This window comes from Physeter macrocephalus, chromosome 14, assembly GCF_002837175.3.
Source record: "Physeter macrocephalus isolate SW-GA chromosome 14, ASM283717v5, whole genome shotgun sequence".
In the NCBI taxonomy this organism is placed as follows: Eukaryota; Metazoa; Chordata; class Mammalia; order Artiodactyla; family Physeteridae; genus Physeter; species Physeter macrocephalus.
In genome coordinates this window covers 122,518,211-122,540,561 of record NC_041227.1, presented here as the reverse complement: position 1 = coordinate 122,540,561, position 22,351 = coordinate 122,518,211, and the positions used below count along the sequence as shown (strand labels likewise).

The 22,351-nt window shown below is 45.6% G+C and overlaps 1 protein-coding gene and 1 long non-coding RNA gene across 4 annotated transcripts in view; one reads left to right on the top strand and one right to left on the bottom strand.

Moving 5' to 3' along the window:
* FOXK2 (forkhead box K2) overlaps nucleotides 1–6,600 on the top strand; it is a 71,589-nt gene extending 64,989 nt beyond the window's left edge. Inside the window, exon 9 of one of the 2 annotated variants that reach the window (XM_024130060.3) lies at nucleotides 6,263–6,600. In XM_024130060.3, the coding sequence (XP_023985828.1) occupies nucleotides 6,263–6,459 (197 nt within the window). In that variant the 3' untranslated portion in view covers nucleotides 6,460–6,600. The remainder of the gene's footprint in view (nucleotides 1–6,262) is intronic. The other variant, XM_028499251.2, reaches the window with a different exon arrangement.
* A 3,698-nt stretch (nucleotides 6,601–10,298) lies between these two features.
* LOC129392768 (uncharacterized) lies at nucleotides 10,299–21,209 on the bottom strand. Of its 2 annotated transcripts, XR_008619275.1 has the most exons (4): nucleotides 20,538–21,209; nucleotides 14,944–18,103; nucleotides 11,644–11,756; nucleotides 10,299–10,478 (listed from the first exon to the last, which is right to left on the bottom strand). It is a non-coding gene; the product is annotated as an uncharacterized lncRNA (long non-coding RNA). The 2 variants fall into 2 exon arrangements; XR_008619274.1 differs by lacking the exon at nucleotides 20,538–21,209 and having other exon boundaries at nucleotides 14,944–19,385.
* Nucleotides 21,210–22,351: the final 1,142 nt, after the last annotated feature.

The window sequence follows — 22,351 nt, the reverse complement described above, 5'->3', positions numbered from 1 at the left end:
GGGCCCGTGAGCCATGGCCGCTGAGCCTGTGCGTCCGGAGCCTGTGCTCCGCAACGGAAGAAGCCAAAACAGTGAGAGGCCCCAACAGTGAGAGGCCCACGTACCACAAAAAAAAAAAAAAAAAAAAAAGGGTACTAATGTAGGTCTTTCATTAAAGTGAAGTGGCATAAAGGGAACTTTTGCAAAGGGGGGTGTGGGGGGATACCTGTATATGATTTGCAGATATTTTCTTCCATTCAGTGGGTTTGTCTTTTCACTTTCTTGATAGTGTCTTTAATGCACAAAAGTTTTTAATTTTGATGATGTCCAGTTTATTTTCCCTTTTGTTTCTTATGCTTTTGGCGTCATATGTAAGAATTCATTGCCAGATCTGAGGTCATGAAGACTTACACTTAGACCCCTGTGTTTTCTTCTACTAAGAGTTTTATAGTTAGCTCTGATGTTTAGGTCTTTGATGCATTTTGAGTTAATTTTTGTATATAATGCAAGGGCCCGGCTTCATTGTTTTGCATGTGGAGATCCAGTTGTCCCATCACCACTTGTTGAAGAGACTGTTCTTTCCCTGTTGAATGGTCTTGGCTCCACTGTTGAAAATCTGTTGACCTCAGATGTATGCATTTATTTCTCTCAGTTCTATTTCATTGATTTTCGTGTCTACCCTTATGCCAACACCACACCATTTTGACTACTGTAGCTGTGTAGGAAGTTTTGAAATCCGGAAGTGTGAGTCCACCATTCTTTTTCAAGAATGTTCTGACTATTCTGGGTACCTTACACTTCCATGTGAATTTTAAGATCAGCTTTTCCATTTCTGGGGGAAAAAATGGGATTTTGATAGGGATTGCATTGAATCTGTAGATTACTTTGGGTAGTATTGCCATCGTAATGATATTAAGTCTCTAATCCTTGAGCGTGGAATGTCTTTCCATTTATTTAGGTCTTCTTTGATTTCTTCAACAATGTTTTATAGTTTTCAGTGTATAAGTCTTGCAGTGTTTAAGTCTTGGTTAAAATTCTTCCTATTTTATTTCTTTTGAATGTTTTTCTAAATGGAATTTTCATAATTTTCTTTTGAAATTGTTCATTGCTACTGTATAGAAATACAACTGATTTTTTTGCATGTTGATCTTGTACCCTGCAAGTTTGCTGAATTCAAAAACTAATACTCATTGGTTGTATTACTTTTTGATTAGGGGGTTTCCTTATGTTTATTTGTTAGGATTTTCTATGTATAAAGATTATGTCATCTGCCAGTAGAGATAGTTTTACCTCCTTTCCCATTTGGATGCCTTTATTCCCCTTTCCTGCCCAGCTGCCCTGGTAGGACTTCGAATGCAGTGTTGACTAGCAGTGGCAAAGCAGGCATCCTTGTCTTGTTCCTGACCTTGGGGGAAGCATCCAGTCTCTCACCATTGAAGCTGATTAACTGTGGTTATCATACATGTTACTGTGTTGAGGACTTTTTATTCCTGGTTTGCTGAGTAGTTTTATCATGAAAGGGTGTTGAATTTTGTCGCATACTTTTTCTGTGTTAAGATGGTCGTTTCTTTAGTGTATTAAAACAGTGTATTCCATTGGTTGAACCCAACATGCTCTGGCCACTTTTCAGCCTCTTCCGCACTGGACCACAGTTTTGGTCACAGGTACTCAGTCCATTTTTGTGGAGACTCTGCTACCCTAGACCTCCAGCTTGTGGGGCAGTGGTCTCGGGAGGAAAGGTGTCTTCACCCTGCAGACAGTGTCCTCGTATGACCAGCGTTTCACCTGTTGTCCTAAATAGTCTCCCCTGTGCTCACAGATATTATTCCTTCTCACAGAAAGTGGCCCCAGCCTCCAGCCTGTGCTGCCCTGGGGTCCAGGCCCTGCTAGGTGTTGAGGAGGTGGAAGGGTTTTGTGGGAGCCTTCTCCATCTGCCCGGTGGTGTGCTCTGTTGACTTACCCCAGCGTCCTTCGGGAACCACTTGCAGGTTGTGGTAGCAGCAGGCAGAGCACCCGCCGGACCAGCACCTTCTTCCGCTGGCGCAAGGGGAGGAGCTGCTTGGACTTTGCGGGGCGCGGCCGGGTTAGCAGTGAGGCAGCACCACCTCCTCCGAGGCATCATTCTGCCTCTGCATCTGCAACACCCTCCCCGTGTGAGGCTGCTGCTCTGTGGGACTCCTGGTAGGTGGTCCCACGCGCTTGAGCCTGTATCCATGGATTCCATATTTGCAGATTTCTTGCAGATCACTGAAATTTACTTATAACTCCCAGATCTTTACTCATTGTATTGATTTCACAGTCCTTTGCGGGCTTGTGCAGAGCAGCAGAGTATTTGAGTTCAGCATGCTGGTGTCCGGCCGAGCACAACTCGGCAGTGCCCCTCCTCATTTCAGCTCCCACTGTGAACAGTGGAGTGTCCTACTCACTGTTTCTTAGGGCCACGTTTTTCATGTTTTGTAATTTTTGTTGGTGGTTTTGCTGTTTGTTTTTTTTATAAAACTCTATGTATATATGTATGTATGGCTGCATTGGGTCTTCGTTGCTGCATGTGGGCTTTCTCTAGTTGTGGTGAGCGGGGGTTACTCTTCATTGTGATGCACAGGCTTCTCATTGAGGTGGCTTCTCTTGTTGCGGAGCCTGGGCTCTAAGCGCATGGGCTTCAGTAGTTGCAGCATGCGGGCTCAGTAGTTGTGGCTTACGGGCTCTAGGGCACAGGCTCAGTAGTTGTGGCGCAGGGGCTTAGTTGCTCCACAGCATGTGGGATCTTCCTGGACCAGGGCTCGAACCCATGTCCCCTGCATTGGCAGGTGGATTCTTAACCACTGTGCCACCAGGGAAGCCCCGGTTTTGCTGTTTAAAGTGGACTCCGAGCATGGTTCTGAAAAGGCCTGGAGTGTTCTAGGCACAGAAGGCTGTGATGTGCCTTATGGAGAAAGTACAGGCATGAGTTCAGTGTTAATGGATCAACAGTATAGATTAAGTCGTCTTTAATCAAAAACCACATAAAACAAGGTATGTGTTGATCAGTTGACAAGCCCTACCCCGTGTTTCCCCGGGACAGCAGCTCAGCACCTGCCAGCTTGGTATCCCACCTGGTATGGCTCAGCTTTGGGCACTGATTCACCACAGCCATGTCAGGCATCTCTTAGGAGCAGTGGTGCTGGGCTATAGCAGGAAATGTGTCCATGCGTTATGCTTGGACGGGAGTTGAGTCTCTGCCTGAGTGGAGAGTGCATCCCAGGACACAGCCAGGAAACTGGGTAGGACAGCGCATTGGCAGGGAGACCTGCAGGGCCAGGGGCTGCTGGTGTGGGAAGCGGGCAAGCTGGGGGACCAACGAGAGTCCAAGCCTAAGATGGTTGGGTAGGACAGCGCATTGGCAGGGAGACCTGCAGGGCCAGGGGCTGCTGGTGTGGGAAGCGGGCAAGCTGGGGGACCGAGCGTCCAAGAAGGTATGTGTTGATCAGTTGACAAGCCCTACCCCGTGTTTCCCCGGGACAGCAGCTCAGCACCTGCCAGCTTGGTATCCCACCTGGTATGGCTCAGCTTTGGGCACTGATTCACCACAGCCATGTCAGGCATCTCTTAGGAGCAGTGGTGCTGGGCTATAGCAGGAAATGTGTCCATGCGTTATGCTTGGACGGGAGTTGAGTCTCTGCCTGAGTGGAGAGTGCATCCCAGGACACAGCCAGGAAACTGGGTAGGACAGCGCATTGGCAGGGAGACCTGCAGGGCCAGGGGCTGCTGGTGTGGGAAGCGGGCAAGCTGGGGGACCAACGAGAGTCCAAGCCTAAGATGGTTATTTCAGGGGCATTCACAGCCACAAGGAAGCTTCAGGGGATCAGCCAGGAGGCCGTGCCACCATCCAGGTTGGAGCTGCTGGCCTCTGCCCGTGTACGCAGACAGTGCTGATTAGATGGGTGGGGGGCGAGAGGGGTCAGGATGGTGCCTGGCGTCCCCTTGGAAGGTGACCCTGGAGTTGAGTCACCCTCCTCCTGAGGCACCATGTGACTGAGGGCAGAGTACTCGCAATGGGAACATGGTGCTCTCCCTGCTCTGTGGGCGCCTGTGTGGCCTCGAGAGAGAGCCCCGGTGCAGCACATTGTCACAGCTGCCCTCTCACCCTTGGGAAAGGAAACCTGTCTCCCCAGGCACGTGCGTTGAGCTCCAGTTACTGCCACCACGGGCATGAGGAGGGCACGGAAAGGAAAGCCTGGCATTTTGATGCCCAGTGTTCATGGGAAGTGGAAAGGTAGGATGAGTCCAGCTGTGAGGTGGGTGGGCTCTTGGCCTTGGCCTCAGTCACAGGTGCACATGTGTGGTTCATTAGCATGGTTAATTTCTGTGTTAATTTCTTCAACGACTCATCATTTTGGTCGGATATGGAGTCTTGGGCCAACGCCATGCTTAGGTGGAGTTCCACCCGCTCACTGTGGCCTGAGTGCCCCTTTGCACTCTTCCTGTGAGATTTCTCCTCTGCCCACTCCTCAGTCTCCCTCACTGTCCTGGTCCTTTCCTTTTCTTTCTGTCACCTTTCTTAAGGGTTTGCAGTTCATGCTTAGCGGAAGACCCTGCTCAGCCTGGCCTAGGAACCACGCCTGCTTGGGAATCTGGGACCCAGGCTCCATCCACATCCCTGCCTCCCGGACAGCAGGCCCTGCTCGTGGCTGCCCCGCCCCAGCACACCAGGCCCTTCTTCCAGTCACATCATTTTTCAGGCTTTGACCATTTGCACTGACCTACCATTAACTCCATTCTGCTCTGATTCTACAGCCACTACATCCTCCTGAAATAGCATTTATTCAAGCCAGAATTTTGTGGGGTGTCTCCTAGACTAGCCACGACTCTGGGTCTCTGCCATGGACTGCAGCAGTGAAGTGTGTGTCCTGCTGGAAGAACCCAGGCTCCGTGGCAGTGCTGCTCCAGCGCCACACATGCCCTTATTCATGAAAGTGACACAGCAGTCGTTCTTGAGAGATGACACTGGAGCTGGTCAGAGGCCCCATGTTAACCAGGGTCCAGCTGCTGGTCCCTTTGTTCCCTAAAGGCATGGCCACATGAAATTTTCCTACACAAAAGCCTACTGAGACTTTCGATTGGAATGGTGTTGAATCTGGAGATGAGAGTGGGGACACTGGCATCCTGGCAGTGTCAGAGCTCCCCTTTCTTTGACCTTAGTCTGTGTCCCGTGGCTTCCTGTCTCTTTCATTTTGTAGACCTTCCCTCATCTCTTCACTTAGCTTCAAGTTCCATTTCTTGAGGGGAAATTCTGTAATCCCCCTGTGCCAGCTAAAGTGGTATGTTAAAATACCTAAAGTTATAAAGCTTGGTGTAAACTCCTTATACTTACAGCTCTTGTGCAGCATGCAGAGCAAACTGTCATGAGTTGCAGCAGCCGTAACGTCTGGTCTAGTTACTAACATAAGTGTGGCGGGACAGCATGCGTGTCACTGCTGGGACTCAGGCGTGCTCAGGAGACAGGGTCGCTGTTCCCGGCTCTTTGTGCACATATCTTTCTCCATCTGGCCACCCACCTGCTGCCACGGTCCTAAACCTCCCTCGGGGCATGAGGGCATGGGGTGGGAGGGCAGGGGTCTTCCTGGACAGGATGCTGCTTCTCCAGGTCACTGTGCCTCCTCCAGCACACATCCCACCCCCCACTCACCCCCACCCACCTCTGAGTGGAATAGCTCCAGGCTCCTCCCAGCCCAGGCTTGCTTTCCCCCTTGGAGGAAGCAGCACTTCCAGGTGTGGGACGACCAGTTTGCCTGGTTGTGCAGAGCACGAGGCAGGTGAGATCAGAGGTGGTGGAGACCCTTGTGCCCAGTGAGAGCCCCATGAGGAGGAAAGGCCCCTCTGTGATGAAGACTGGAGAGAAGAAGGGCTCTGGGGGAGGGGTGTGGGGAAGCCAGCCCAGGGCTCACAGAGCTCCCTCCCAACAGGCTTGGGAGAAGGTGTGTGGCTCAGATGCAGGCTTGGCTTGCTGCACCCCGATCCCCTTCTGGGTTTGGGGACTCTGCATCGGAGAGAAGCCAGCAGTGGCCCGTGGGCCAAAACAGCAAAGCCATCTGCTCTGTGCCCCACCTCTGCCTCAGTCCCTTTACCCCTCCTCCCGCTTCAGCAAGACAGCACACGACTGGAAGCAATAAACAGATGCCGGCTGTTCATAAAAAGACTCACTGTTCACGCGGTTAACGTGTGGTGGGGTTTCTGATCCCCAGGGGTCTGGCGGGGATGAGGGTCCACCCAGGAGCACGGGCGCTGACTCACTGTCTCTCCACAGCAGCGGCGAGTCCCTTGCACATGCTGGCGACACACGCCTCAGCATCGGCCTCCCTGCCCACCAAGCGCCAGAACGGCGACCCGGCGGAGCAGCCAGAGCTAAAGCGGGTCAAGACAGAAGATGGCGAGGGCCTCGTCATCGCCCTGAGCATGGATGCGCCGCCGGCAGCCGTGCGGGAGAAGGGCGTCCAGAACTAGCGGCCGGGAGAGTGTTTCTCACTTTAACGTCAACTCTGTGGTGCCAAAAGGAGACACTGCCTCTCACCGACGCTCAGAGCGCGTTCCCTCGGTGGGTAGAGGGCCCTGCGGTTGGACTTCACCTCAGCACTGGAAACACAAACCCAGGTGGCCTTAAAACTCCTTAATTTAAAGACTGAAGTCACCCCTGAACAAAACCACACACAGCAAAGCTGGGCTCCGGCAGTGTCTCCCCGCCCAGCGCTCAGCTTAGTTCCGAGTAGATACTCTCAGTCCTTCCAAGGGAGGACGCACCCGGTGCGAGCGGGCCTGCTGGGCCGGAGCCACCCCGCCGCCAGTAGACAAGACAGTATTTTGTTGTTCACATGTGGAATTAGAATATTTTGAGGTGTACTTTCTTTCTTTACAAAATAATGGGGTCTTTGACATTTCAGATCACTCCATTTCTACTCTGGTAATTTTGGAATCACACAGGACCTTTTGTGTGGATTTCATTTGGGGAGAAGAAACAAAGTAGTTTTGTTTGTTTTTGTTGTTTGTTTGTTTTCAGCCTATGGAATGATTTACTTTTGTCTGTCCTGTTTAAGTTAAATGGAGCTACTTGACATCTACAGATTTTCCACGTTAGAGCAGTTACCTGATGAATTTAATCCACCTCCATTTCCGTGTGTAAGACGGACAGACACACAGACGGACACCCGCGGGCCACTTGTAACCCTGACAGAAAGAGCTGCCAGGCTCGCGGAGCTGCACTTACCCATTTCTCTTTCTTGCTACTTTTTGTTGTTTGTTTCCTTGTGTTCACTTTGTCCCTGGCATAATTTTCCACTCTAAGTAAAACAAGTCTCCTATGTATTGTGTATGTTTAAAACAACAGAACTATTACTTCTTCATTTGGAAAAAAAGATTCAATCTTTTATCACACACCCTTTTCAAACAAACATCACAGATCTCTCCGTGGCACGTTCGCTATTTTAGGTGCCGTCACCAGCTCTCGGCATCGTCCGACCAGCCGGCCACCCGATGATGGTGCAGTTTGCCCCCCTCGTGGCAGGAGCAGCTGCTGGGGTGGGGCAGAAGCTGCCTGTTAATACAAGGGTCTTGGAAGCAGGCGCCCTCCGTCCGGGTAAGCATTGGTAACACCTAGGTTGCTTTCTGATTTGTAATAGGAAATTCCCCTCAACCTACTAAGGCTGACTTCTCTCCTACAAAAAATAAAAGCGAAAGGAAAGGAAACAAAGGTGAGAGAATGAGAAGTAGGAGGCCTGCACGGCCTCAGCCCATGTTCCTCCAGAAGAAAGCCACTCACCTTTCCAGAGGGTTCTGGGGGTCAGAGCTGAGCAGCATGCAAACAGAAAGAGGTCTTTGGCCTTATTGTGAATTTTTAAATGTCATCATCATCATAACATTATTTATTTAAATGTAGTTATTTTGGTATTTAATTTTTTTTTAAAGAGAGGAAAAAACCCCTGTATTTTCCTGGTGGAATGAAACAGCTCAGAATGGTATATTTAGGCAGTTTTAAAACATATATTATTTACCTAAAGACCAAATATGATAAACCTGTTCTAAGTATTGTGTGTCAATCCACGGTATGGAGCTGTCACAATGTTGTTGCAGATAATGCATATTAAAAATTATGAGATTACTGCACACTAGCTGGATTTATAACTCAGCCATTTAAAAAATAAAAACGAAACCATCATGTGAATGAGACCACGTGTGTGACAGTAGCAAAATCTAACTTGCAGACTGAAGCACGGATGGATCAGAGCACCTCAGGGCAGCAATCTGCATCTCCCAGGCACTTTACAGATACCTTGGAATGTATATTTTTTTTCTTTTTACTCAGAAGGTTTGCAATTTGCAAAATAATTCGGATCTGCTGTGTCCTACCTGTGGGGTCGGGTCACTCCAGTGAGTGCTCCAGACCTCTTAGTCATGGCCACTGCAGCCCCCTAACCGTGAGCTCTGGGGAGGTGAGTGGACAAGACCACCCTGATGGGGAGATGGCCTGGGCAACACTAAGCAAATGCCTCGTGCGTCCTCCAGGAGACGCATCTCCACAACCATCCAGAAAGACTCGGGTAGATTTTTTCTGCGTAAGCCCAGTCCATCAGTTGATTATTTCTGAGCCTAAAATGTAGACTTTATGGGTCTGGAGGGATTTCTGCTTGGTTTATAGGTAAGAAAAGTACCCTGTTCTCAAATTTAAAGAAGGGAGAAGGATAGTTATTGCTGCTGGGAGCTAGAGCATGCCTTTTTCAAAGGTGGGGCATTCTCGTTCCTTTTTCCTTCTGTCTTATTCACTTGGCTCATTCATTGGCACATAAGAATTTAAGAATATCAAGGAGAGGGCAGGGAAAGGAAAACATAGATTAACAAACTACCGTGTCCTGGGCACTTAAAAATTTTTTTAAATTTAGCTTTGAATCCCCAGGAGCCCTTCAACACCCAGGAGTCACTGAGCTTGTGTCCTTGTGGCCCCACTTGATGCCTGGTGCTACATCAACAGTCACATTGCACTTCACTCCCGCCCGGCTGTCCACTGGTGGTTCCTAAGTGTCTCATTTTAAAAAAAGTCTCTGCTTTGACCTTTGCCAAACTTCTGAGCTCCCTCAGGGACTAGAAATTTCATTTCAGCAGCTTCGCCCTGAACCAGACAAAAATACAAACGGGAAACTCACACGTGATGCAAGTGATGTGGCGCATCCCAAGGTGGCTATGCATGGTTTTTGGATTGATCTTCCTCTCACGTCAGTTGAGTCTCCACTCGGACAGTTGAGCTCCTTAGATGCATCACACCTCTCATCGTCCTCTCCTAGAACAACAGAGTAGGCGGGGTCACGGCCAGAAGGGGGTGGGGCGTGTCAGGACTTGGGATTTCTGTGCTGTGTTACACAAGGAGACAAGTGACAATCTTCAAGTCCTAACCCCCACTATTCTAGAAGGTATAGTGGTGATTTGTGTGCAAAGATTTGAAATTTTAAAAGTACCAAGTTCCTGAAATTCAATAAAATATTTTTATTAATTTTAATTGAATACAGAGTATCATTGTCACTATGATAAGCTTAAACAGGCACTGCTTTTTTTGCTTTTTTAAAATGCTCTTTGAGCACACCAAAGGCCTAGAGCACTGGAGCGAATATTCGAAGGAGCTGCTGTGAGGACAGCAGTTCAGGCTTCTTGACTCCACCAGAAAAAAGGGGGTATTGAGTGTTTGCATGTGAAAAGGGCATTGGGTCACAGGCAGTGATAAGTCTGGCTAGCTTTCAATCCATCATGTTAGAGTTTTCAAACTTACTTTGAGGTTCTTGTAGCTGCCATTTCTTCTGCAGACTTGCTCCTCAGCCTGAGACACATCCTCCCATGAGATGAAAATCTTGTCTAAATAGGCACATGGGTATTCCGGTCCCCACACTGTTAACACTTGGATTGTCCAGCTACTAGGAAGTCTGTGGTATGGATTGCTGATGTCCTGAGGGGGTAGTAAGAGGAAAGAGGAATACTGAAATGACACGAAGTCCCATTTGGGAGCTAAATGAAGCTCAAGCACACAGTGTTCACATGGAGTTTTGTTCTTGACATTGATGCCCTAGTGTAAAAACAGTTCTTTAGCATAAAAGAACTGCTCTTTGTATACTGAGACTCTCTCTCCTAACAAAAGGGAGCATTCCTAAATGTTTTTTTTCAGATCTGTTGTCCACGTTTTTTTTTTTAACATGTATTTATGTTATTTATTTTTGGCTGCATTGGGCCTTCGTTGCTGCGCGCAGGCTTTCTCTAGTTGCAGCGAGCGGGGGCGGCTAGCTTTCAATCCATCATGTTAGAGTTTTCAAACTTACTTTGAGGTTCTTGTAGCTGCCATTTCTTCTGCAGACTTGCTCCTCAGCCTGAGACACATCCTCCCATGAGATGAAAATCTTGTCTAAATAGGCACATGGGTATTCCGGTCCCCACACTGTTAACACTTGGATTGTCCAGCTACTAGGAAGTCTGTGGTATGGATTGCTGATGTCCTGAGGGGGTAGTAAGAGGAAAGAGGAATACTGAAATGACACGAAGTCCCATTTGGGAGCTAAATGAAGCTCAAGCACACAGTGTTCACATGGAGTTTTGTTCTTGACATTGATGCCCTAGTGTAAAAACAGTTCTTTAGCATAAAAGAACTGCTCTTTGTATACTGAGACTCTCTCTCCTAACAAAAGGGAGCATTCCTAAATGTTTTTTTTCAGATCTGTTGTCCACGTTTTTTTTTTTAACATGTATTTATGTTATTTATTTTTGGCTGCATTGGGCCTTCGTTGCTGCGCGCAGGCTTTCTCTAGTTGCAGCGAGCGGGGGCTACTCTTCCTTGCGGTGCGCGGGCTTCTCATTGCAGTGGCTTCTCTTGTCGTGGAGCACAGGCTTTAGGCGCGGTCCATTTTGTATTAATAGATGCTTTAAAGTGCATTAGGTCTTTCTTACCTCCCCCTTCTCACTCAGGAAAAGCTCCTCTGGTAATTCATTAGGGTCACCTTGTTGAAGTTAAACTGAGTCAAATAAGAGCTATCCTACAGCATAACCTACCTTTACCCAAGAAAAGATGTTGAAGGCAGGAGGCCTTCAGGTATAGGAAACAATTCAGTAACTGATAAGAGGTCTTTCATGTAGCAAAAGCCATGTTAGTTATTGCGGAGAGGCCCACATTTAGGCCACATTTCGTCTGTAAGGAAGACATAGGGGGAAATTCCCTGGTGGTCCAGTGGTTGGGACTCCCAAGCTTCCACTGCAGGGGGTACAGGTTTGATCCCTGATCAGGGAACTAAGATCCCACATGCCATGCGGCACGGCCCAAAAAAAAAGGAAGGCATTGGGGCATGTCATGAAGCTATGTGCAGTTGCCATATGGTAAGTTCAGGCCTAAATATGGGAGGTGAAAGAACCCATAGTATGTAGTGATTTAAACTGTAGCCTGTTCCCTGGTGGCGCAGTGGTTGCGCATCCGCCTGCCGATGCAGGGGACACGGGTTCGCGCCCCGGTCTGGGAGGATCCCACGTGCCGCGGAGCGGCTGGGCCCGTGAGCCATGGCCGCTGGGCCTGCGCGTCCGGAGCCTGTGCTCCGCAGAGGGAGAGGCCACAGCAGTGAGAGGCCCGCGTACCGCAAAAAAAAAAAAAACTGTAGCCTGTTGGCCAGCACTCACCGTAGGTCTCTGGAATACTGCCTCTTGTTACCCCTCCGTGTTTACATCCATAGCAATACAAAATTAGATTTTAACATGGGTCTCTCAGGTGATCTCTGATGAGATGACTAAACCTGTGGGCACAGAATTTCTGATTTTAGAAATGTCTTTCTGAGGTCTCTGCCCTGTATCTCACCCATTGGCTGAATAAATAAAACAACTGTCACAGTCCTCTGAAAAGGAAATAGTAGCAAGGGGGTTAAAACTGGAAGAACAACCAACGTGATTATTTTCCTGAACTTTTCTCCCCTCTTGTATCTCCTGATGTAGACTCCAGGACAGCCTGAATATCAGAACTGCATGTTAGGAATGAACATCCCAATACCCAAGAGAAGCCTTCCCCTCACAGGGGAAGGGGGCCCCTGTGGGACATGTGGAGGGGAATCACAAAACTGTATACCTGTAAGCAGAAGCCCTGGAGACACTGAGGACTCAGAGAAGAGGAATTGGGAAAGGGGACATTTCTAGTCCAAAGAAGTTGGGTGCAGGAGGGAGAAATACTTTTCTTTGGCCCCAAGGAGTGTGCAATGTCACAGGGAGGCTAAAGCCTGAGACTTAGCCAGGGGCCAGGAAAGCAGGTACCTAGGAGACAGGAAGTTTAGAGAAAGATTCTCTAGGGCTGTGTATGGCATCCTGGGCTCACCCTCAGCTGCACATGCCTGGAACTGACTGAGGAAGCAGAGCAAAGGCTTTATTAATTGAACTCCCGTGAAGAATGGCCCCAAATAGCACTGCAGAGCTTGGGAAACAATTGACCCCCAACAACTGACCCCAAACCACAACCCACAGAGGGCAGGTCAGCACATTTATTCTGAACCTAGCCAGGTTATTTGCTTAAAAAAAAAAAAAAAAAAAAAAAGATTCTACATTCTCTACAGGATTTAAATAGGACTCAGACTGGATTCATAAAATGAACAATGTCCAGAATACAGTTCAAAATTACTCAGTGTACAAAGAGCCAGGAAAATCTCTTAAGGGGAAAGAAAAGAGATGTCAACTTAAGCATGTTGGAATAATCAGAAAAGGACATTAGCTTTCTATGGCTTTAATTAATGTAACCAAACTCCATGAAGGGCAAATGCTCTTGAACTGAAAGCTATAGAACTTAAAATTAACAAATGAAAAATTCAGTGGATCAACAGAAAAATGCTCGGAAACAAACAAACCTTAGCCTCAGGGACCTGTGGGACAATATAAAAAGATCTAATATACCCTGGGTTAATGAATTCACAGCAAGAGGAGAAAGACATTGGTGTTTTAAAAATAATAATAATAATAACAATGCCTAAAAATGTTCCAGATATAACTGTAAAGATTCACAAAGCTCCAAATAGGATAAACTCAAAAGAAAAACCAGGTCAAGACATACCACTGGCTACTGAAACTGAAAACATTTTATCTTGAAAGCACCCAAAGAAAAGTGACTTATTGTATACAGAGTAACAATCTACAAATTTCTCATCAGAAACCCTGGAGGCCCTATGACTAGAAAGTTTTTAAAGGGCTTAAGGTAACTGTCAATCTAGAATACTATATTCATAGAAAATATCAGGAGTGCAGATTAAAAGATATTCTTAGATGAAGGAAAACCAAGAATTCTTAACCAGTAGAGCTGCTCAAAAAGAAATGCTAAAGGACATTCTTCAGGCAAAAAGTGAATAATAGCAGAGAAACTTTGGAACTTCAGGAATGAAGGAAGAGATCAACAGAAATGGTAAATATCTGGGCAACTATAATAACTAGTTTTTCCTCTTAAATTCTTTAAATTATTCTAACTTCCCAATGTAAAAGTTTTCACATTGTCTATCAGGGTTTTCAGTGTATGTAAACTTAACACATATTGACAAAAGTACAATATAAAGGAGGTAGGCAAAGGTTTGTAGGTCTCTACATTTCTACACTGACGTGGTAAAACATTCTGAAGTAGACTGAAAAGCTAGTTTTGTCTGTTGTAGTCACTAATGCAATCACTAACACCAAACAAAGGAAAAATCCATAAGGTAAATTAAAATGGAATGCTAAAATTTTTTTGAAATAACACAAAGGCAGAGAACAGGAAACCAAAGGGGAGAGGACAGCAAAAAACAGTAATATGGTAGGATCTTATCAATAATTACATTAAATATAAATAGTCTAAATAGACCAATTAAGAGTGTGCCAGCTGGATCAAAAAATAAGACCCAACTTACTTTAAATAATATGGATAGGTTAAAAGTAAAAGCATAGAAAAAGTATATCCTGCGAACACTCAAAAGAAAGTTGGAGTGACTATATTAATGTCAAAGTAGACCTCAGAATAAGGAAAATTATCAGACATAAAGACATTACATAATGATACAGGGTCAACGCGCCAAGATGCACAACAGCCCTAGGATTCCAAGCACCCAGCAACAGTGCCTCAAAATAAATGAAGCAGGGACTTTGGTTTCAGGTTCCACGTGTAAGGAGCTGAGAAGTTGCCACTCCTCCTAACACGTAAATAGTGCAACAGCCCAAAAATCAACAACTTGTCTTGGAGCTAAGAGAGGTGAGGGTGCAGGGCAAACAACTACCCCCAAGATAGGAGAGACAGATGGGCAAACACAGGAGTGGAGATTACCACAGGGACGGTGCTGGGCTACAAAAACTTACCCTGTGAGCAGTCAACTGCTGGACAACTCCGAGAGTTAATGCCCCAGGGGAACCCAGTCTTAAGGGTTCCCCACACTTTTGTACATTTTACTTCCAGAAGCTCAACCAGGTTCTCACAGAAAATATTGGAAAAAACCAGGGGAGGGGAAAGGAACCATGTTTGAAATAGACCAGAGCAATGTTCTTTTTTTTTTTTTTTTTAAAGGTTCTTTTTTTGGTGTGGACCATTTTTAAAGTCTATTGAATTTGTTACAATATTGCTTCTGCTTTATGTTTGTTGGTTTTTTGGCCACGAGGCATGTGGGATCCTAGCACTCCGACCAGGTATCAAACCTACACCCCCTGCATTGAAAGGTGAAGTCTTAACCACTGGACGGCCAGGGAAGTCCCTAGAGTACTGCATTCTTAACAAGGCCTGCCTTCAGGAGAAAAGAGTTAACCAGAGCCTACCTGATCTAGAAGGGGAATTCCCAATCAGCCCACTCTAGCCACACCGTCCCACCTAAGAGGGAAGAAAACCTGAGAAACTCTTATGCAGTTCATAGCCCAGAGGCACAGGCTTACTAAGACTGAGACCTGCCCATAGGACTGTACACTGCTGCCCTGCCCCACCCCCATCCCACACCTTACCATGTCACTGAAAACCTGTGTACAGCAGCTCCTTTTATCCAGTACATCATGTCCAGTCGTCAAAAAATTAGAAGTATTAACTAAAAGGAAAACAATTTGTAGAGACAGAGCAAGCATCAGAACCAGACGTGGCAGGGGTGTTGGTGTTATCAGACGGGATCTAAAACAACTAGGAATAATATGTTAAGGACTCTAATGGATAAAGTAGACAGCATGCAAGAACAAATAGGCGATGTAAGCGTAGAGATGGAAATCCTTAAAAAGAACTATAGGGCTTCCCTGGTGGCGCAGTGGTTGAGAATCCGCCTGCCGATGCAGGGGACACGGGTTCGTGCCCCGGTCCGGGAAGATCCCACATGCCGCGGAACGGCTGGGCCCGTGAGCCATGGCCGCTGAGCCTGCGCGTCCGGAGCCTGTGCTCTGCAACGGGAGAGGCCGCAACAGTGAGAGGCCCGCGTACCACAAAAAAAAAAAAAAAAAAAAAAACTATAAAGAACATTGTAACAGAAATGTCTATGATGGGCTTGCTAGTCGACTGGACACAACTGAGGAGAGAATCTCTGCACTTCAGGATGCATCAATAGAAACTTTCACAAGTAAAAAGCTAAGAGAAGAAAGACTGGGGAAAAAAAAAAAAAAAAAACAGAACATCCAAGGACCGTGGGGCAGCTACATAAGGTATAACCTATGTGTTACAGGAGTACCAGAGAAAATGGAAGTACCAGAAAGAAAGGAGCAGAAGAAATGTTTGAAACAAGAATGAATGAGAATTTCCCGCCAGATCCAGGAAGCTCAGAGAATACCAATCAGGATAAATGCAAAAAACAAACAAAAAAACGACTACCTAGGCATAACATTTTCAAAAAACAAGGACAACAATACAAAACAATAACAGATGTGGTAGATATTAATCCAACTATATCAATAATCACTTTGAGGGGCTTCCCTGGTGGCGCAGTGGTTGGGAGTCCGCCTGCCGATGCAGGGCACACGGGTTCGTGCCCCGGTCCGGGGGGATCCCACATGCCGCGGAGCGGCTGGGCCCATGAGCCATGGCCGCTGAGCCTGTGCGTCTGGAGCCTGTGCTCCGCAATGGGAGAGGCTGCAGCGGTGAGAGGCCCGCGTACAGCAAACAAACAAACAAATAATCACTTTGAACATCAATGGTCTAAATATACCAATAAAAAACATAGATTGTCAGAATGGATCAAAAAACAAGGCTCAACTATATGTTGTCTACAAGAAACTTTAAATATAAAGACACTTAATATAGATTAAAAGTAAATTAATGGAGAAAAAGATACCATGCTAACACTAATCAAAAGAAAGTAGGAGGGGCTTCCCTGGTGGCACAGTGGTTGAGAATCCGCCTGCCAATGCAGGGGACACGGGTTCGAGCCCTGGTCCAGTAAGATCCCACATACTGTGGAGCAACTAAGCCCATGTGCCACAACTACTGAGCCTGCACTCTAGAGCCCGCAAGCCACAACTACTGAGCCTGTATGCCACAACTACTGAAGCCTGCGCACCTGGAGCCCGTGCTCCACAACAAGAAGCCACCACAATGAGAAGCCCGCGCACCACAATGAAGACCCCAACACAGCCAAAAATAAAAACAAATAAATTGATAAAAAGAAAAAAAAAAAGCAAGCAAGCAGGAGTAGTTTTTTGGTTTTTGTTTTGACGGTGCCACGGCTTGAGGGGTCTTAGTTCCCTGACCAGGACTGAACCCGCGCCTTAGCAATGAAAACACAGAGTCCTAACCACTGGGCCGCCAGGGAAGTCCCAGGAGTAGTTACTTTATTTTCAGACAGAGCAGACTTCAAACCAAGGAAAGTTATCACTGATAAAGACGGGCATTTCATCATGATAAAAGGAGCAATTCTGCAAGACAACGTAACAAAATAAATGAAGCAAAAGCTGAAAGAACTAAAATAATAGATAAATCCACATTACATTTTGATACTTCAACACTCTTCTCTAGGTAATTGATAAAATAAGTAGACAGAGAGTCAGCAAGGCTATAAAAGCTCTGAGCAACACCAGTCAATGTAATTGTCATTGATAGAGCATTCTACTCAACAGAATACACATTCTTTTCAAATGCACATGGAACATTCACCAATATAGACCAAATCTTGGGTCATAAAACAAAACTTACAAGCTTTAAAGAATGAAAATCATACATAGTATGCTCTTTGACAATTAGGGAATTAAACTAGGAATCAATAATAAAAATATTTTTTAAATCCTTAAATGTTTGGAAATTAGACATATTTTGAAATAATCCATGATTCAAAGAAGAAGTCTTAAAGGGAATTAGAAAATAATTGTAACAGAATGAACATGAAAATATATCAGATTTGTGAAATGCAGTTAAAAGTGTTTATAGGGAATTTTATAGCACAAAGAAAACCTAAAATTCAGTCATCTACAATTCTACCTTAAACTAGAAAAGAATGAATATAACCCATAGCAAATAATCAGCAAAAATTGAAAAAATAAATAAAATTAAGGAGAAAAAAAAATCAATGAAATCAAAGTTGAGTCTTTAAAAAAGAAAAAAATCAACAAATTAACTCTGGCTGGAATGACCGAGGAAAAAGAGAGGATACAAATGACCACTATCAGGAATGAGAGATGGGCTCTCTGTGATGAGCTCCGTTGCTCTACCTACCACCTATTTGCCCTGTTATGGAGGCAGTATTCCCACCCTGTGTACATGGGGGTGGCTGGATGTGACACTATGACACTGGCCAGATGAGATGAACTGTAGTTTATCAGTCACACATACACCCGAGGACACTGCAAGCCAAGTAGGATCACATGGGCGTCACTTGGGAACACAGTGAACAACCTAGGGCTACAGGAGGCAGGCTTTGTAGTATCAAGAGTGGGAGACCCCGTTCCCATGGGAGGATGTGGTTGTTTGAATAACCCCATGAGCTGGAAGGGAACTGAAAATGCTTACTCAGGGATAAGCAGGAACTGCACCTGTTCAGTTTGATAAGGAGAGTTGTTTGGCTGGGGGGCTTTATCCGGAAGTACAGTGGGTAGCGGAACTTGTAGTTAGGCCATTCCAGGCCTTCCCAGCTGAACCAAATGTTAAGGCAGCACGTAATACTGAACCTTAATTTCAGGCTTCATACCACATCCACATCTGTAAAAAGGATAATAAAGGAATCCTATGAAAAACTGTGCTCATAAATTTGACATCTTAGATGGAACAGACTAATTCCTCGAAATACACAAACTACCAAATTTACTAAAGAAATAGGTAGACTGAGTAGACTTATCAACAAATTGAATTTGTAATTAAAAACCTTCCAACATAGATATGCTCCAGGAATTGTCCCCCAACCAAATCAACTACTGAGCTTCTAAGAACTGTATGAATTAACTATTTTGGAACTATGGAGTCTACGCAAACACTTGCAATATCCAGGGGAGTGCTCCATATAGAAAAGCTGGTAAATTTCAGTGAATTTTGGCATTTCACGTAGCAACTACCATCCCCCATCATACAGTCTGTGGCAGGCAGCCATGGGGACAGCACCCTCATGTTACTGGTACAGCTTGCTGAAGCCAGGGTGGACAATAGGGACTTTCTCCTCCAAAAATTTGAGTTGTGTATTTTAATCTGCCTGGCGGTTTGCTGAGGGGCTGGTTCAGAATCTGGTCATTATTTCAACACCCAAAACCTGAAGTAGCTTCCCTGGCAGCATGGGTCAGGTGATTTAAAAGGGCAGAATAGCTTCTTTTTTTTTTAATCTTATTGGATCCAGGAATATAAGGAAATCTGTGATAAAACATTAGCTGAACACAAGCTAAAGTAACAGACTTCAGTGATCACGAATGACAAGAAATATAGTTTTGGGACTTCCCTGGTGGTGCAGTGGTTAAGAATCCACCTGCCAATGCAGGGGACACGGGTTCGAGCCCTGGTCCGGGAAGATCCCGCATGCCACGGAGCAGCTAAGGCCGTGGGACACAACTACTGAGCCTGCGCTCTAGAGTCCTCGCATCACAACTACTGAAGCCTGCGCACCTAGAGCCCGTGCTCCACAGCAAGTGAAGCCACTGCATGAGAAGCCCACGCACTGCAACGAAGAGTAGCCCCTGCTCGCCACAACTAGAGAAAGCCTGTGCAGCAACGATGACCCAATTGCAGCCAAAAATAAATAAAAATTAATTTTTAAAAAAAGAAATCAATGTGATTCACCACATTAACAGAGTAAGAGACCATCAGACAAAACGACACAACCATTCCCAGTGGCATGAAGCTGATAGCATGGGCCTCCTTAAACTTGGTGCTCTCAGCACCTCGTCTGCCTCACTCTCGTCTTGACTGTTCAGGTGGGTCCAGAGTGCTTAAATGCTTAAAGCAAAAAACCTCCATTTTTCAGAGAAACGTAACAGAATCCATAACAACATACATACCATTTGCAATGTCCAAGGTTACAACCCCAAAGTACTAGACACACAGGTTAATGTGACTCGTACACAGAATAAAAGAAAATCAATGGAGACTTGGTCTGAGAAAATCCAAATGTGAGAATTACCAAAGATTTTAACTTATGTCCTATAAATATGCACAAGGACGTAAAGAAAGATTGTTCATGTGAATGAGCAAATGAAAAAGCTTAGTTAAGAATTAGAAACTAATTTTAGAACTGATAGAGTCATCTAAAGTTTAAAGTACATGGTACAGTCTTGAAAGCAGGGTGGGCAGTAATAGGTCATTTAGTGGTATTCAATGATAGTTTAAATTATGCTAATTTTTTTTAATTTAAAAAAAATTTTAAATTTTTTGGCTGTGTTGGGTCTTTGTTGCCGCACAGGCTTTCTCTAATTGTGGTGAGTGGGGGCTACTCTTTGTTGCAGTGCACGGGGTTCTCATTGCAGTGGCTTCTCTTGTGGAGCACGGGCTCTAGGCACGTGGGCTTCAGTAGTTGCAGCACGTGGGCTCAGTAATTGCAGCGCGCAGGCTCAGTAGCTGCAGCGTGCAGGCTCTAGGGTGCACAGGTTTCAGTAACTGTGGCATGTGGGCTCAGTAGTTGTGGCTTGTGGGCTCAGTAGTTGTGGCGCATGGGCTTAGTTGCTCCACAGCGTGTGGGATCTTCCTGGACCAGGGATCAAACCCATGTCCTCTGCATCGGCTGGTGGATTCTTAACCACTGCGTCACCAGGGAAGTCCCAATGCTATTTTTAAAAACAGGAAAAAATACTGTAAAAACTATATGAACAGCCTCAATGATCAGAGTGGGACAATATAAGGTGTTATACATGTGTACTTGAATCCCAACAGGAAAAGAGACAATAGCAGAAGAATTGAGGAAATGGCTGAAATTTCACAAATTTGATGAAAGCCATAAATCTAGTTTCAAGAAGCTCAGTAAGCCCCATGCATGATAAACACAAAGAAAACCAAATGTAGACATACCATAGTTTCCAAATTGTAATTTCATAAAGTAATTTTTATCATATTGAAATAGGACACAGGAAGAACAAAAGGAAGACTCACAGCTTCTTTCCACACAAGTTGAATAGCGTTGTCATTAAAAACAAACAAATATGAATGACAGTGCACTTACGGGGTCCTCAGTGATGTTACGATGTTACTGTTGGGGAGAAAATATTTATTAAATCCTGATACATTCTGTCCCTCAGCACTTCAGAAACAATCATTTTTGAGTTTTTGGAATTCCAATAAAGTTTTATTTTTAGCTAGTATTCCATTTAAAGTTCATCTGGGAAAAAAATGCTTAAGGATGCTTAAGATAAGCAGAGCCATGTAACCAGAACATAGTTCTTTGTGAAGTAGTACAGTAAGTCCGTGGGTAACAAATGCATCAGTTGATAGATGGCATTGTAGTAGGGCAACTGCATAATTGTCATCCAAACCAGAAAAGAGCGCTAAGGTGGATGAGACACCACAACCCAGGGCAGGAAGAGGACCAGGGGTTGAGTCACCCTTGGCTGGGTTTGGCTTGAGCAATGCCTCACCCACTGGCGCAGGAAGATGAGGCCCTTTCCGCATTACGTGTTTGGAAATCACGCTCAGACTGAATTATGAAAATAAGACCTGTACATCGAACCCAGTGAAAAATGTTTTGTTTTAATCACAAGCCAATACTAGAAACCATAAGGAAAAAGGCTGATAGATCAGACTATGTAAAAATTCAAGATACATACACAGCAAAGTAAAACCCCTCAAACTGAAATAAACACAAAGTGAAAAAAACGACAAGGGGTGATTCTTTTAAAAGTTCTCATAAACAAAAAAGACAAAACACACCAACAGAAATATAGTCGAAGGCATGAGTAAGCAATTTACAAAATAATTACGGATGCCCAGCAAAGGTATTCCAAAATGTTCAACCTGGCTAGAAATCGGAGATCTTTTTTCTCCATCAAAGATTAAAAAGCTCGTGCTCAGAGCCTGGTCCTGGTGAGGATGTGAGGTGTTGGCTGTTGAAGCTGACAGAATCATGGCAGGCAAGGTGGCAAACGTACTAAATCTTATACGTGCAGATCCTCTGGCTTGGCAATTCCAGTTCTATTCAAAGAAATAGGTGGACAAGTGTGTAAACGTGTATGCACAAGGATTTCCATTTCCAAAACGTTTATAAAAGCAAAAAATACAAATAGGCATCTTCGGGCAATTACAGTATGTTCTGACATGTTCACGAGTTGTGAAAAGTTAAAGAATGGTCCCTATACTACTACTGAGAATTACAGACTTCACCCCAGAAGGCGTGGGCTTTCCGAGAGTAGTCTCCTCCGGAGACGGCAACTCAGGGCGATTTTGATTCCAACTTTACATTCTTCTATACGTTCTTTTCTTACAATGAACATTTTGTATTTTGATAAGTATTTTCTGATCCATTTCGAAGAGGAGAATTTCAGCACAAGTTCCAAAAGTATTGTAATTGCTCAAATGCCTCTTACAGAAAGGAAAGAGGCCAGGGACAAAGTTGTGTGAAATCATCTAGAAGTTTGGTTTCGTTGCAGAAAAAGAAATGCAAACATGAGATGCTTTGGTCTCACAAGCAGAGTAAGGAGAGGAGCGGGCCTCACCCTCCAGGCCGCAGTGAGCAGGGGCACTGCCACTGAGGACTAAAGGGACACACGAGCCAGGTGCAGGGGGGAGGGGGTGGAGACTGCAGGGTGCAGAGGGCTCTGTCCCTATGCGACACCGGAGCCCTCCCCGTCCACGGCCTGGAGAGCAGGCAGGAGAGCCCAGTGAGCAGGGCCCCGTGAGGTGGTTCCTGGATGTTCATTCACATGGACACTTGGGGGAGAAACAAATCAGGCCTGTCCAAGCCCAGCCACCAAGTGGGGCTTGTGGAAGCCCTGGACACAGGACTTTTACGTCTGTGTCCCTCTGTACCCACATTCAGGGGCC